This window comes from Mercenaria mercenaria, chromosome 6, assembly GCF_021730395.1.
Source record: "Mercenaria mercenaria strain notata chromosome 6, MADL_Memer_1, whole genome shotgun sequence".
Taxonomy (NCBI): Eukaryota; Metazoa; Mollusca; class Bivalvia; order Venerida; family Veneridae; genus Mercenaria; species Mercenaria mercenaria.
The window spans coordinates 45298117-45311186 of NC_069366.1; the positions used below are offsets into that span (position 1 = coordinate 45298117).

Consider the following 13070-nt stretch of genomic DNA (forward strand, 5'->3'; position numbering starts at 1 on the left):
ATTAATTTGGACTGATGAAATACATGTACATCAATCATAATGTATTAATAAATCGGGATAAAATAAAGTATAAAAAATTTGGATTTCCAAAATGAAAATTTAACAATTTAACTTTTAACTTATGGCAAACCAGCCACATGGTAGCATTTAAATGGAACTTTGTCGCTTACTATATCTCATACTAAAGATAACAAAGTTATCTACAAGGACAACAAAGTAATCATACCTGTCTACAGAGATTACAGCTAAGTGGATGTTTCTTCCTGCGATGTTCCCGGTACGACTTGTAGTTGGAGTAGGACTTGCCACACTCCCAGCAGATCAGGTGAGGTACTGGTTTTGGTGGAGCTTCCTCTTTATCCTTCTTCAGAGCATTCAAGGTCCTCTCCAAGGAATCAAGGTTACTCATACTACCACCAGCAGAGAGCTCAGGCATAAAGGCCTTCATCAACTCTTGGTCCAGTAAAGCCACATCTTGATCTATCTGATCCTTTTCAGTTTTAACATTCATTTTGTTATCTTCAGCAGAATTTTGATATGTGGCATCCTCAGGAGGTTTTTCTTCATAATCCATGTCAACAGTCTGATCAGAATATTCACCATCATCATCTTCACCATAATTATCTTCACCATCATCATCTTCGTCATTGTCTCCTGAGTCAGAATGTTTGGTTTTCTTTGGCGACTTTTCAACAGTAAACTTTTTGGTCAATTTTATCTTTAGTGGAGAACAGTTTTCAGCACTATAAACAGATTTTGGTGAATCGGTTTCTGTTTGACTTCCGCTGTCTGACTGGTCCTCAGTGTCGGATCCATTTATGCTTTTTGTCAATAACTTCTTGTGTAAGGAACTTATCACAGAGTCAATTCTTGTAGCCTTTTTAGGTTTCACTTTCAACTTGTTTAGAACAGCATCTTTTACATTTAGAGTGGAATCCCTTGAATCTGCAGAACCATTCAAATCAACAGGTTCACTCATATGAAAATCAGATTTCATATTTCCTGAAACATCCTCTGTTTTAACACTTGGTATTTCTTCACTTTCACCTATACTATTTCTCAACTCCATTTTCTCTTTTGCTTTGGCTTCTGCAGTTTCAAGTTTCCATTTTTCAAAATCAGTCTTTTTACCCAGGAGCGTGTTCGGTACAATTTCAATGATGTCTTTTTGTTTTGACAGATCAATCACTGTATAATTGTGCATGTTCTCTTGAATATTTGGTGCATCTAATGTACAAGATAATATATTCCTTTCGGACTCCTCTGTATTTGGTTCTATGTTATGTATTCTGTGTATGTGTCTTTTTGCACCATGCCTTTCTGCGCAATATATGAAACATAAACCGCACTTCACTCCAAACCCACAGTGTGTTTTCAGGTGACTCTCAATCAGGCGTAACTGAGGGAAGATCTTATCGCACAACCCGCACTTGAACCCAGCTCTACCCTCATGTCTTCGTATATGTTTTGACCTAGCACTGGCATCACTCATAACTCTTCCACATATAGGACAATCATAACTCCTTTTCTGGAGATAAGAAGGTAGTCCTGAACTATGCTGAGATCCTATTGTACTTTTCACACTTTCCGCTTTGCTTTCAGAATCATTTTCATTATCTTGAGGAATGAGGTTAATATTCATGGGGTCTTGGCCATCATTAGAGTCCATTAATTTATCTTCTTCAGTCAGATGGAAGTCTATATCTGCATTTGACCCCGGTTCACTTATTCCAAGATTATCTGGTTCAATATCTTCAGACTTAAGTTCTGTTCCCCATGGATTAATTGCCTCAAAATTCATTTCTGCTAAGAGATCTTTTTCGCCTTTTAAACCAAACATGACATCACTACTATTTCCCAGTTTCATTTCATTAGAATCATCATCAACATCGAAATTTTCAACTTCCCCATCTTTGTCATTCATGTACATAACACTTGTTTGTTCTTGTCCAGTTTCTTCAAAACCATCAGAAACATCCAATTCTGTTCCAGAATTGAGCACGTCGGTTTCGATTCCTTCGGTATAATCTGACCTTTCTTCTCCAACAAGAATCCTGTCTGCAACTAATTCAGACAGACGATGTAATTTTATTAGATGAACTCGTAGTTTAGGCCTACTTTCAAAAGCAGTAAAACACAAGCTACAGGTTTGGATTACACCTGGAGAAGTCTCATTCATTTGTTCTTCCATGTAACTTTCTACCTCGGGTGCCTCCAACCTATGAACATTAATCAAGTGACGTTTTAGACCAAACCTTTGACTAAATTTTTGATTACATATTTTACACGATATATCTGTCCTCTGTTTAGCCTTGATTGCAGACTTCTCTGGTGGCGGGGTTGGTGTAATACCTGACAAGCTTTTTTCTGCATCAGCTGGTTTTCTGATTCGGTATAGTTGGTCTTTGTTTTCTTCTGCAAGAATATCGCACTCTCTTGCTTCTTCAGGTGTAAAATGATGGACTTTTCGTAAGTGTCTCCTGACGCTAGAGCGCAACATAAACCGCCGTTTACAAAGACTGCACAGAAAGGTTCTCTGACAAGAACTGTTCTGGTCTTCTTTATCCTCTTCATCCATGTAAGTTGAATCATTATCAATACTTTCTTGTAAACTTTCGTTTGCATCATTCTTAACAGGTGTACTAGTTTGAGGAACTGAGACTATTTTATTTGTTGTGTTAGAGTCTTTAGTGTAATCAGCTCTGATCATGTATTCTCTGGCTTCTTCTGGTGAAAATTTGTGAGTTCTCTTTAAATGACGTCAAACCCACTCGATTTTTCGACGAATCGTGTTCCGCACATACTGCAACTGTATGGTTTAAATTGAGAATCATTTTTGCGCCAGCTGGGTGCCGACTGGTACTTCAGGCATTACTTTAATAACTTTCTGCACCCCTTCTTTATCCTTTTCAACAGTCACACTCAAAGGAGTGTCAAAAATGGTTGAACGTATTTCATTTTTCTCACTTATACCACTTCTAGTATCTGTCAGACTAGACTCATTAAGCTGTCCATGTTCTCCAGTTTCCAACTGTATACAAGTTACTGCTTCCTCATTACTTAACCCATGGAGATCACAAAGATGTTTTTTCCACTCTGTTTTTTCTAGAAATATTTGCTGACATAAACTGCAGGTATAATGATCTGGTCTGTCTGCCTTATTTTCATTATCATTAATTCTCAAACCTGAGCTTACTAGAGCCTCTTCCTCACTCAGTTTATGAACAGTTAGCAAATGCATTGTCAACTTCGCATTCTCCAAAAAGATCTGTTCACAAACACTACATGTAAAATGTTCAAATTCTTCTACTTCATTCACTTCCTTTTTATCATCAACAACTGTTTTTGGTTTCGCAATCTCTGGCTTTATTTCAGTATCCGGTTTTATTTCTTCATCTATCGAGTCTTCATGGCCTGTTTCCGATTCTGACTTTACAGTTTCAGATACATCAAGGGAGGCTAGATGCTGGTTCAATAAATCTCTAGCTGCCTGATTTGAATATTTGTGTGTTTTTCTAATATGACGTAAAACGCTTGATCTTCGAGCAATTTTTGCACCACACAACGGACAAATGTAAGTTTTTGTGGAAGAATGCAATGTAAAATGAATCTGAAAATCTTCTTCATTCACGCAGACCTTTTTGCAAATATAACAAGTAACAAACTTGGAAGAATCGTGTTTTTTCATGTGTTTGTTAAGAGAACTTGAGTGATGGTATGATTTGTCACATAACTTACAGTTATACACTTTGAAGTAGTCTCCCTGATGTGTACTATTATCTAAATCCTCCTCATCACTTTCAACAACATCATTTTCATAACCCCCATACATGTCACCCTCCACTTTCACTTTATCATTACACTCCCCTGAATTCTTTATGCTTTCTTCGACCTTCTTACCGAGAATACTTTCAGATTCTAACATTTTCACCATAGGCTGTTCAAGAAGAGATTTCAATGATGGTGAAGAGCTCTTCACATCTTTTGCTGGTTTTTCTGAACTGTTCAGCAGGCTTTGAGAGAAATCATTTCTTGTTCCCCCGAGTAACTTTACATTAATTTTGTTCGCTAACTCTACTGGGTTAGCAGGCTGTAAGGTATTTTCTATATACGAATTGTAGTTAATTTCTGTATGTTGTTTCTTAACATGACGAATAGCAGTGGACTTTTCTGTAAAAGTTGTGTGACAGGCATTACATTTGTAAGGCTTAGTCACATCGTGAGTCCTCATGTGAAATTCAAGACTACTTTTCAATCCAAATGATTTTGAACACAAATGACAGGAAAAGTTACCCGAATTTGAATGCAGTCGTAAATGCCTGTTTAAAATCTTTTTGGTACTCATGATCTTATGGCAAATATGGCACTCAAGTCCTGACGATTCTTTTTTGCGCCCACATTCAAGCTGAAGATGAGCTTCTAAGCTGGATGGCAAACTAAATCGCCGCCCACAGTGGGTACAGACAGACGGATGATGAGCCAGCCTGTGGTTACTGAAGGAACTTGACTTCAGATAACATTGTCCACAATCTTCACATCTGTACACCTTCTGTTTAGAACTAGATTGCTGACTTTTATCAAAAGAAACATCATTTTCCTCCTTTTTGACTTCAGTAACAGACTCACTAAAATTTAAATTTCTAAAGTCAGTGCGGGGGCTTGACTCCATTGCTGTATCTTCATCTTCTGCATTTTCTAATTTTATCTCATAATTACCAGTGTCAGAACTTTCACCATTATATGCCTTCAAATCCGACTCCATCAATGACTGGCCAAACTGTACAGCCAGTGAGTCAAGGTCCTTCACGACTGCTACCTCACTCTCACCTGCAGCAGCCATTCTTGTGAGCAGCTAAGTCATCTAGCCAGGTAATTCAGGTATCTATAGATAGTAGTGAAGATACTGCGTCACATTCTCCTTGCTACATGTACATGACCTGAAAATAAACCGGTATGGTTATGTTTTTTGACAAAATACGCAAACTCAAATGAATTTTCATATAATTGTTAATTCAAATAATGCTCAATACAGGCATGTTATGAAAATGCAGAGTGGTAATAATCTGAACCTTGAGATGCAATATTTTTTTTTTAGGTAAAATTTGGAGTCAAACTTCTGCCAAAATTCCAACGGCAAATTGTATGTTTTTTTTCCCAAATTTCGAAGATGAAATTCAAAAACTTCAAAAATATTTTCTAACTGTTTCAGTCCAGGCTGTACCTGATAAACCTTACATTTGAAACACAAGGCAATATGCTACCATAATGCATTTATGACCATCTTTTTCTGAAAAGGTAAAATTTTAACAACAAAACACTTTTTTAAAGATTCCCAATTTAGACATTTTATTACATTTTTCACAAATTGTAAAGCCCATTTCCCAGATCAGTGGAAAAAGCACTGAGATGCTGAGATCTAATCCAGGCTAATGTTTAAATAAGCAATTCAGTGTTTCAGTGAATGATGTCTATTACCATTATTCTATAGTATTTAAGTTATGTACTGGCAGTCAGTTAACTTAAGTATTCCTGGATTACTGTCTTGTTTTCCGAATGAAACTGTCAGCTTCTCTATATGAATCAGAGGTTTAAGATGAATGGCTTCAAGTAAATGCCTTATGCTAAATAGACAACCAAAACATACACTGTGCTTCATGGCTGAACTTGCCACTTCTCAGTTCATCGTTACATGCTCAACCTATGGAGCTACCTATGCAGCCCATCAACTAGCAAATATGGTGAATTTATGTACCATATAGTTCAGGCCCTTATACAAAAACAAGAGGGTCATGATGACCCTGGATCGCTCACCAGAGTAATATGTTTCAAATGTCAAACTGATGATTTTTAGAAATTTTTTGGAAAATTTTCCGATGTACAATCAAGTAACCCCTGGGGCGGGGCCAATTTTACCCCGGGGGTCATGATTTGAACAAAGTTTGTAGAAGTCGACTAGGCAATGTTACACATCGAATACCTAAGATCTAGGCCTTCTGGTTTATTTTAAGCAAATTTATGAAGATTTCCCTATGTACAATAAAGTAACCCCTGGGGCTGGGTCAATTTGAGCCTGAAGGGGTCAAGATTTGAACAAATTTTGTAGAGGTCCACTAGGCAATGCTACATGTCAAATATCTAAGCTCTAGGCCTTCTGGTTTATTTTTAGAAAATATTGAAGATTTTTTCTATGTACAATCAAGTAACCCCATGGGGCGGGGCCAATTTGAACCCGGGGGTCATGATTTAAAGAAATTTTGTAGAGGTCTACTAGGAAATGCTACATGTCAAATATCTAAGACCTAGGCCTTCTGGTTTATTTTTAGAATTTTTTTGAAGATTTTCCTATGTAAAATCAAGTGACCCCTGGGGCGGGGTCAATTTTGACCCTGGGGTCATGATTTGAATAAATGTTGTAGAGGTCCACTAGGCAATGCTACATGTGAAATATCTAAGCTCTAGGCCTTCTGGTTTATTTTAAGAAAATTTTTGAAGATTTTTCTATGTAAAATTAAGTGACCCCTGGGGCGGGGTCAATTTTGACCCCGGGGTCATGATTTGAACAAACTTGGTAGAGGTCCACTAGGCAATGCTTCACACCAAATATCTAAGCTCTATGGCTTCTGGTTTTTGAGAAGATGATTTTTAAAGTTTTTCCTTTCGGTTGCCATGGCAACCAGAGTTCTGCATGGAATTCAATTCTTTGAACAATTTTTAGAGAAGACCATCCAAGGAACATCCCTCTGAAGTTTCATCAAAATTGGCCTGTTGGTTTAGGAGGAGATGTTGTTTAAAGGAAAGTGTGGACGGACGGACGCCGGACGGTGAGCGATCACAATAGCTCACCCTGAGCACTTTGTGCTCTGGTGAGCTAATAATACAACCAATAAAGGTTACCCAAGAGTCTTATTTATTACTAAATGTCTCATTAAGTCATTACAATGTGTAAATCCACGGCTCAACAAATCTACTCTTCCACTAGTAAATATGTGTAGAAATCTGCTACAGTGAGGTTAACATGCTGTACTACTTGTCCTACAAGACAAGTAAGATTTTTGACCAAAAATATAATAAATCCAATTTTAAAAACAGAGCTGTGCGGAATCCAGATGGCCAAAAGATCTAAAATGGAAGTACAATGTAGATCTGTTGTTTGCCACTCTGAAATTTGTCACACACAATTACGGTACCGCATTATGATTGCATTAATTAGATCTGATGGGTAGGACAAGTATAAGTTGTGGCAAAATGAGTGAAAATTCTAGAAGTTCATCCTGTAGGACGAGTTGTTTTCAATAAATCGGTTGAGCTCTGAAATCTGTTATCATTTTCAATGGTTATCAGTTTTTGATTAACGAATTGGACTAGTTTGTCTAAAACTGAAACATTATATCTAAGACTCTTTGATCAAAGAAAGTCAGTTTACCCCCAGCATCTTCAACATGAGCTTAGTTGGAAAGATATACTTCATGAATGACTTTAAAACATGTGGTTGTTCTACAGTGGCACAATGACTCCTCTATTTTTTGGTATAATCCACCTCAAATGATTAAACTGAGCTGCAAAAACTGTATCATAGACAAGAAATAAAACAAGAGATGTGTAACAGACAATACCAGACCTGACATTGAACTGAAGTAGTTGCACTAAATATACACTAATAAAACACATGGCATAGTTTTGACAAATGAAGTATCCATATAGTTTTAAATTAATTCCACTTCAAAACCTCCTTTCTGCTAACTTACAAAAATTAGCACAGACGCAGTGGTCCAGGAGTAACACTGTTTGACTATGAAACCAGGGGTTCTGAGTTTGAGCCTCTGCTTCTCCAACTAAAAGTTACTAACATTGGGATAAAAGTCCTGTGTATGGGTGCTTTACACCTGGCACGTTAAAAACCAGGGAAGCTTTTGGAATTGGAGTGTGTTCTGTGTCTTGCACTATCCTCCCTCTAAGACTACTAAGTGCTAACAGTCTTCTGCAGGAGTCACCCATATGGGTTACCGATGGCGACTATAAATAAACTTATATACAAACAAACTTCTAAATATTTGTCTACAAAACAGGAAAAAACCCTCTAAGGTAGGTGTGTTTTTGTTTGTCATGACCGACAGGTTAAGAACGGCTTTATTAGGCCTATAATCCATACATGTGATAAGTTTAGAATCCCAAAACTGGAGGTTTGCCATTTTTCAGCTGGAGTTGGGGTCTCAAAACTGGAGGTTTTTTATCGACATAAATTAAGGGCGCAGACACAAAACTTAGAGACAAAATCCAATATTTTAGGCCACACAATAATACAGAAGTCTACACCAGAAGAAACAATTCTCAACTCTTGATTTGAATTTTGACAGAGTTATGCAACTTTTTAACTTACATGTTTTGGTTAAAGTTTATATAATGTCCAGTATCTCTGTTACATTCAAAGCTATTGACTATTATGCCCCTTTCACTGGCAAAGCTTTAATTCAGAGTCAATCACACAGAGAAAAGTCGAGCATGCTGTCTTACAGAAGCTCCCTCTTGTTCTAACTTTAAACTTTCTTAACAGATTAAATTTGTTGAAACAAAGTCTCAATTTAGGTCTGAAATGGTGGTGAACATGCATAACATCATTCTATTCGAGGACTGAAAAGAAAAACGAAGCTCTAAATTGGTCTGAATACAACTCATAAATTATGTAAATTCCTTACCCCGCCCACTTCCGTATAAAAATACTGATCATTAATGATTTTGACATGAAAAACAGAAAACAGAAATGCATCAATGTATTTACCTTTACCAAAAAAATGTAGATTGATGTTATCAAATAAATGAGTGTGTGTTTTCATCCAATTTTCAATGAAATAAGTCCGATTTTAGTAGCAAATTAATTTGGTAAACATTGGAAGAAAATGGCGTAACTGCATAAGGGGAAATAACATTCATGTTCTAAAAATAGTAATGGGTTGGTTTTTCCAACAATTATTTATGGGATTTTATTACCAAACAAAACTTTTCTTTGAATAATCAAAAATTCATTTCAGCTGGGAATTATTTTTTATGACGGAGTTTTTTGCTTCAAATTGGTAAAAAATGGAGCCTAATTGGCATTGAGAATGGGCAGATATTCGGCCCTGTGAGACAGGTGGAAAAGGCCCTGCTTGTCTAATCCCTTACCAAAAAAAACAATTACTGATCATGTTATCAAAATTCACCTGTGAAAAACAACTCTTTCCTCCAGCTACATGTGTTTCAAACATGTATAATACACAACAGTCGGTGACACTTTGGTTAACTGTATAAACATGTTTGGCACTCCTTGGTAATTATCACCCCAGTCATAATACTGATTTTTTTTTTTTTGAAAAGCGGGAGAATTATGGTTTTGGTTGGGAGACAGGAGGCAAGGTGAAAAAATCGGCATTTTGACCCTCCTGCGCAGGAGATCACATGTATGTATAATCTTCCCCTAAGCCTCTTTCCCATCTTCATAAGAAAAATTCCTGCTAAGATGTACCACCATTTCACATGACTTTTTTTTGAATTTCATTTTTAAAAAATATTCAGATGTCGGATAACGACTGAATAAATTAACGGCAAAATGCAAATTTTACTTTTAAAAGTGAATCTAGCATATTTTTTTCTTTACTTTCTTGTGCCTCACACTAACTGTAAAGCAAACTTTAAAATATACCTAATGAAACCTAAAGGAACCCTGTCCTGTATCAAAATAAGTGTTTTTTTCTGGATTTTTTTTAATTGTTAAAAAATAATAAGGTGAGTTGAGACATTTTTTTCTTTCACATTAAGGAAAATAATGCTAATTTTAAATAAAAACATTTCATTCCTAGCTCCTAGCTTTCAATTACTATCAAAAACAAAAATATGTCACAGCTAAGCTGATATGTTAATTAGTTATGACTGCCAGGTCTGAACTTACAAGTACCAGCAATGACCTACTTTTTCCTGCAGTGAACCTTCAGGCACAGCTCTCCCTGATATTCAAACACAGGTCACTTTATCTTAATTTTCATTGTAAAACAACCCAAACCAACATAAAATGTCTCAAAGCAATAAGCAAAGTTATCCTAAAATCAAATCGAGCCAGTGAAGTATTGAACAAAGGAGTGTGCGGCGCAGTTAGCGTCCTGCAGCGACCGGTCAGTACACTGGCAATGATGCGTGACAGGTCTCGGTCTCGCAACACAAAAGTCTGCATATATTAGCATCAAATATGATAATTTTAAGCCCAAACGGACAAATAAATATACGTTTCTCAAACCTATATACATTCCTCTATCTATGTAGATACTCACTATTTAAATGGAATGTTTACTTTTTTAGATATTTGTATTTATTGGATTCAATTTACACTTCTCTGTTGAATTCCCCTTTCAGATCCTCCTTCGTGAAGAGTACGTCCTAATTGGACGATGAGAGTTGTCGTCCTTGGAAGCGGAAAATACAAAATTTGTAAAAAAACAAAACTCTGATTAAGCATAAAATGACGGTGCTGTCATACTCTGTGTTTATAAGTACTGAATGTGAGTTTCTTAAGAACAAATTACTTCTTTAATTGACATGTTTTGTTTGTAAGCATTTGACATCAGAATGCTTTTGTCATCCGATTTCGCGATGTCTGTATTCACAAACTGTTTTCCCATTGGTACTTTTATTGGTTTTCTTGAATTTTCTTTAGTTCTGATGGCTCGACTTCTACGTCAGGTTATGATGTCTTCCCTTTTAGATTACCTTTTCAGTGTTAATAACTAAAGATAAATGGTATTTCAAATTACAGGAATTGTGTACTGTACTTGCAGGCATTTATGATCCCAGTAGGAATAAGGTCAGTAATTTGGTCGAAAATGTGCTTCTGATGTTGTCGAAAGAAAACCATAATAAATAGATCTTAATTTTCCCATTTTCTGCGCAAATTCGTGTAGAACGAGTGCTTTAATCACATGTTTTCGCTACTAGAATACATTCTGCATGAAATGAGATGGTTTTCATGTTCATACAACCCACATGGCAAGTTTTGCAGATCGAAACCGGAAGTAGATGTTTATTGCGTGGAGGAGAGCAAATATGCGCCATTTTTAGGGTAGCGGACCACAACTGACTGGCATTTCACAAGGAACTATTCAACCCCCTATTTTCTTTTCATATTTTCGTTAATTTGTGATAGAACTTTCATGAAAAATTGGTGTAGGAAAAACTGATGTTCTCTAAAGATACGTAAAGATGACATGAAGTTGTCATTTTTTATATGAAACAAAGAAGGATTTGAATTACTGACCTTTAACCTATACATGTATATTTATTTGGAGTTCCTTGGTTATTTACGATTCAGAAGAAAATGTAGACAATCTGGTGAACGCTGGTATTTGTAAACCTTGAGTTTAAGGTGAATATTGATTAAGTCTTATTTGATATTTGATTTGTCAGAGGCTATTTGCATGACGGTCGTGGATTAATAATTTTCTTTGGAAGTGGCTAGGTCTGGTAACTGGACCTCTAGAGCCGGAGTCTATAGGTCAGGTTACCAGACCTCTAGACAATTTGTACAGGGCCGGTAATCAATATGAATACTGAGAACGTTATTTACAAAGAGCTAGGAGACAATATTTTATCTTTAAAAACGGGAGATGATTTCAAAAATTTGTGTTCGTATTTTCTCATTGTTTTAAGTACATGGTAAGTCACAGGAAACAGAAGTATTTATAATTCTTTAATCCTGGAAAAAACACGATTGTGAATTTGACAAATAATTAATAGCAGTTCGTATGCCGTAATCGGAAGCTTTTATTGTTTTTTTTTTGTTTTTCTGGGGATGTCGACTGATGAGTTAAAAATAAACTTAATTTTTTCTTTAGTATTTAAGACATGGATTGTGCTCATGAATTGTGAATTCATTTTAATGCTTGAGTAAATAGATAACGGTAACCAGACCTCTAGACCCGGAGTCTAGAAGTTCAGTCATCAATATGCATGTACTATTTTGAGCTGTAATACCAGTGTATAAGGTAATTGCTGGTAAAAGTTATGATTAATTGTCATTAAGTTGCCTTTATTATGTTTATTTTTGTACATATTTAAGTATTAATAATTAGCTCTCACTCGGGTTCGATGCATACTGAATATGCATGAATATGAAATTTTAACAGGCTCAGCAATTTCCAGTAGTCAGTGTTATTTATTTACTCAAGCAGTAAAACAAATTCAGCATTTCATGATCAAAATCCATGTGTAAAATACTGAAGAAAACATTAAGTTTATTATTTTTATTCATCAGTCCTGAGATAAACAAGAAAAACAATAAAAACTTCCCATTACAGCGTACAAATTGCTATTAATTATTTGTCGAATTTGTGACCACATTTTCTCCGGGATTAAAGAATTATAAATACTTCAGAATCTGTTTCCTGTGACTTACCATGTATTTACCTTAAAGAACATGATGTAATAGTCTTTTAACCATACCGATGGACACTTCGATTTCATTTACAACAAAATTTAAGACGTAAATAACCCTAACTATTAGGGAAAATGAACTCTATATCCCTAGACAACCCCTAACCGGTTGTGCAGGCTGATCTTAGTCTGCACTGGTCGCAAAGGCAGAATCACTTGCCGACAGCAAGTTGAAGGTATATGAGACCTATAAGCCTATTTGCACGACTGACAGTAATGCTAATGTCTATTTTAAATTTCAACGCATTTTGAAGATGGATTCCCAAGTCATTTTCACAATCAGCAACAGTTAAGTTTCTAACATGGCCATCTTTGTCTGACATTTCATAATCAAACATGGCTTGCTTTATTTCAGTGACAGCAGAAGTGGTAACTGTGGCCAAGAACCTTAAACAGCGCAATCAGCAATTAGCAATTAAGTGTTTATGGATATGCTACAGTCAAAAGGTATTTCTAAACAATAGTTTTAGTCTGTTAAAATGTGTTATATATTTTAGTGAAATATTCTCTGAAAATTGCCTTGTAGTCCATTAAAAATGCAGTGTTGTTTTGGATTCCAAGAGCAATGCACAAAAGAGGAGTAACTGATATACTGGTAGAATATAACTATTTTATGA

At 35.9% G+C, this 13070-nt stretch overlaps 3 protein-coding genes across 3 annotated transcripts in view; 1 reads left to right on the forward strand and 2 right to left on the reverse strand.

Annotated features, from left to right (window-relative positions):
- The window catches only part of LOC123550519 (uncharacterized), a 24943-nt gene extending 22111 nt beyond the window's left edge, over positions 1 to 2832 (reverse strand). The window contains exon 1 of the mRNA XM_053545714.1: positions 227 to 2832. Within this exon, the coding sequence (XP_053401689.1) occupies positions 227 to 2710 (2484 nt within the window). The 5' untranslated portion in view covers positions 2711 to 2832. The remainder of the gene's footprint in view (positions 1 to 226) is intronic.
- On the reverse strand, positions 2815 to 10399 carry LOC123549052 (zinc finger protein Xfin-like). Its single transcript, XM_045336833.2, has 2 exons — positions 10299 to 10399; positions 2815 to 4937 (listed from the first exon to the last, which is right to left on the reverse strand). Exon 2 carries the CDS (start codon positions 4838 to 4840, stop codon positions 2831 to 2833), a length of 2010 nt encoding a protein of 669 aa, XP_045192768.2. The 5' UTR covers positions 4841 to 4937; positions 10299 to 10399; the 3' UTR covers positions 2815 to 2830.
- LOC123549051 (mdm2-binding protein-like) overlaps positions 10387 to 13070 on the forward strand; it is a 28424-nt gene continuing 25740 nt past the window's right edge. Inside the window, exons 1-2 of the mRNA XM_053545715.1 lie at positions 10387 to 10526; positions 12809 to 12900. Of these exons, the coding sequence (XP_053401690.1) occupies positions 10487 to 10526; positions 12809 to 12900 (132 nt within the window). The 5' untranslated portion in view covers positions 10387 to 10486. The remainder of the gene's footprint in view (positions 10527 to 12808; positions 12901 to 13070) is intronic.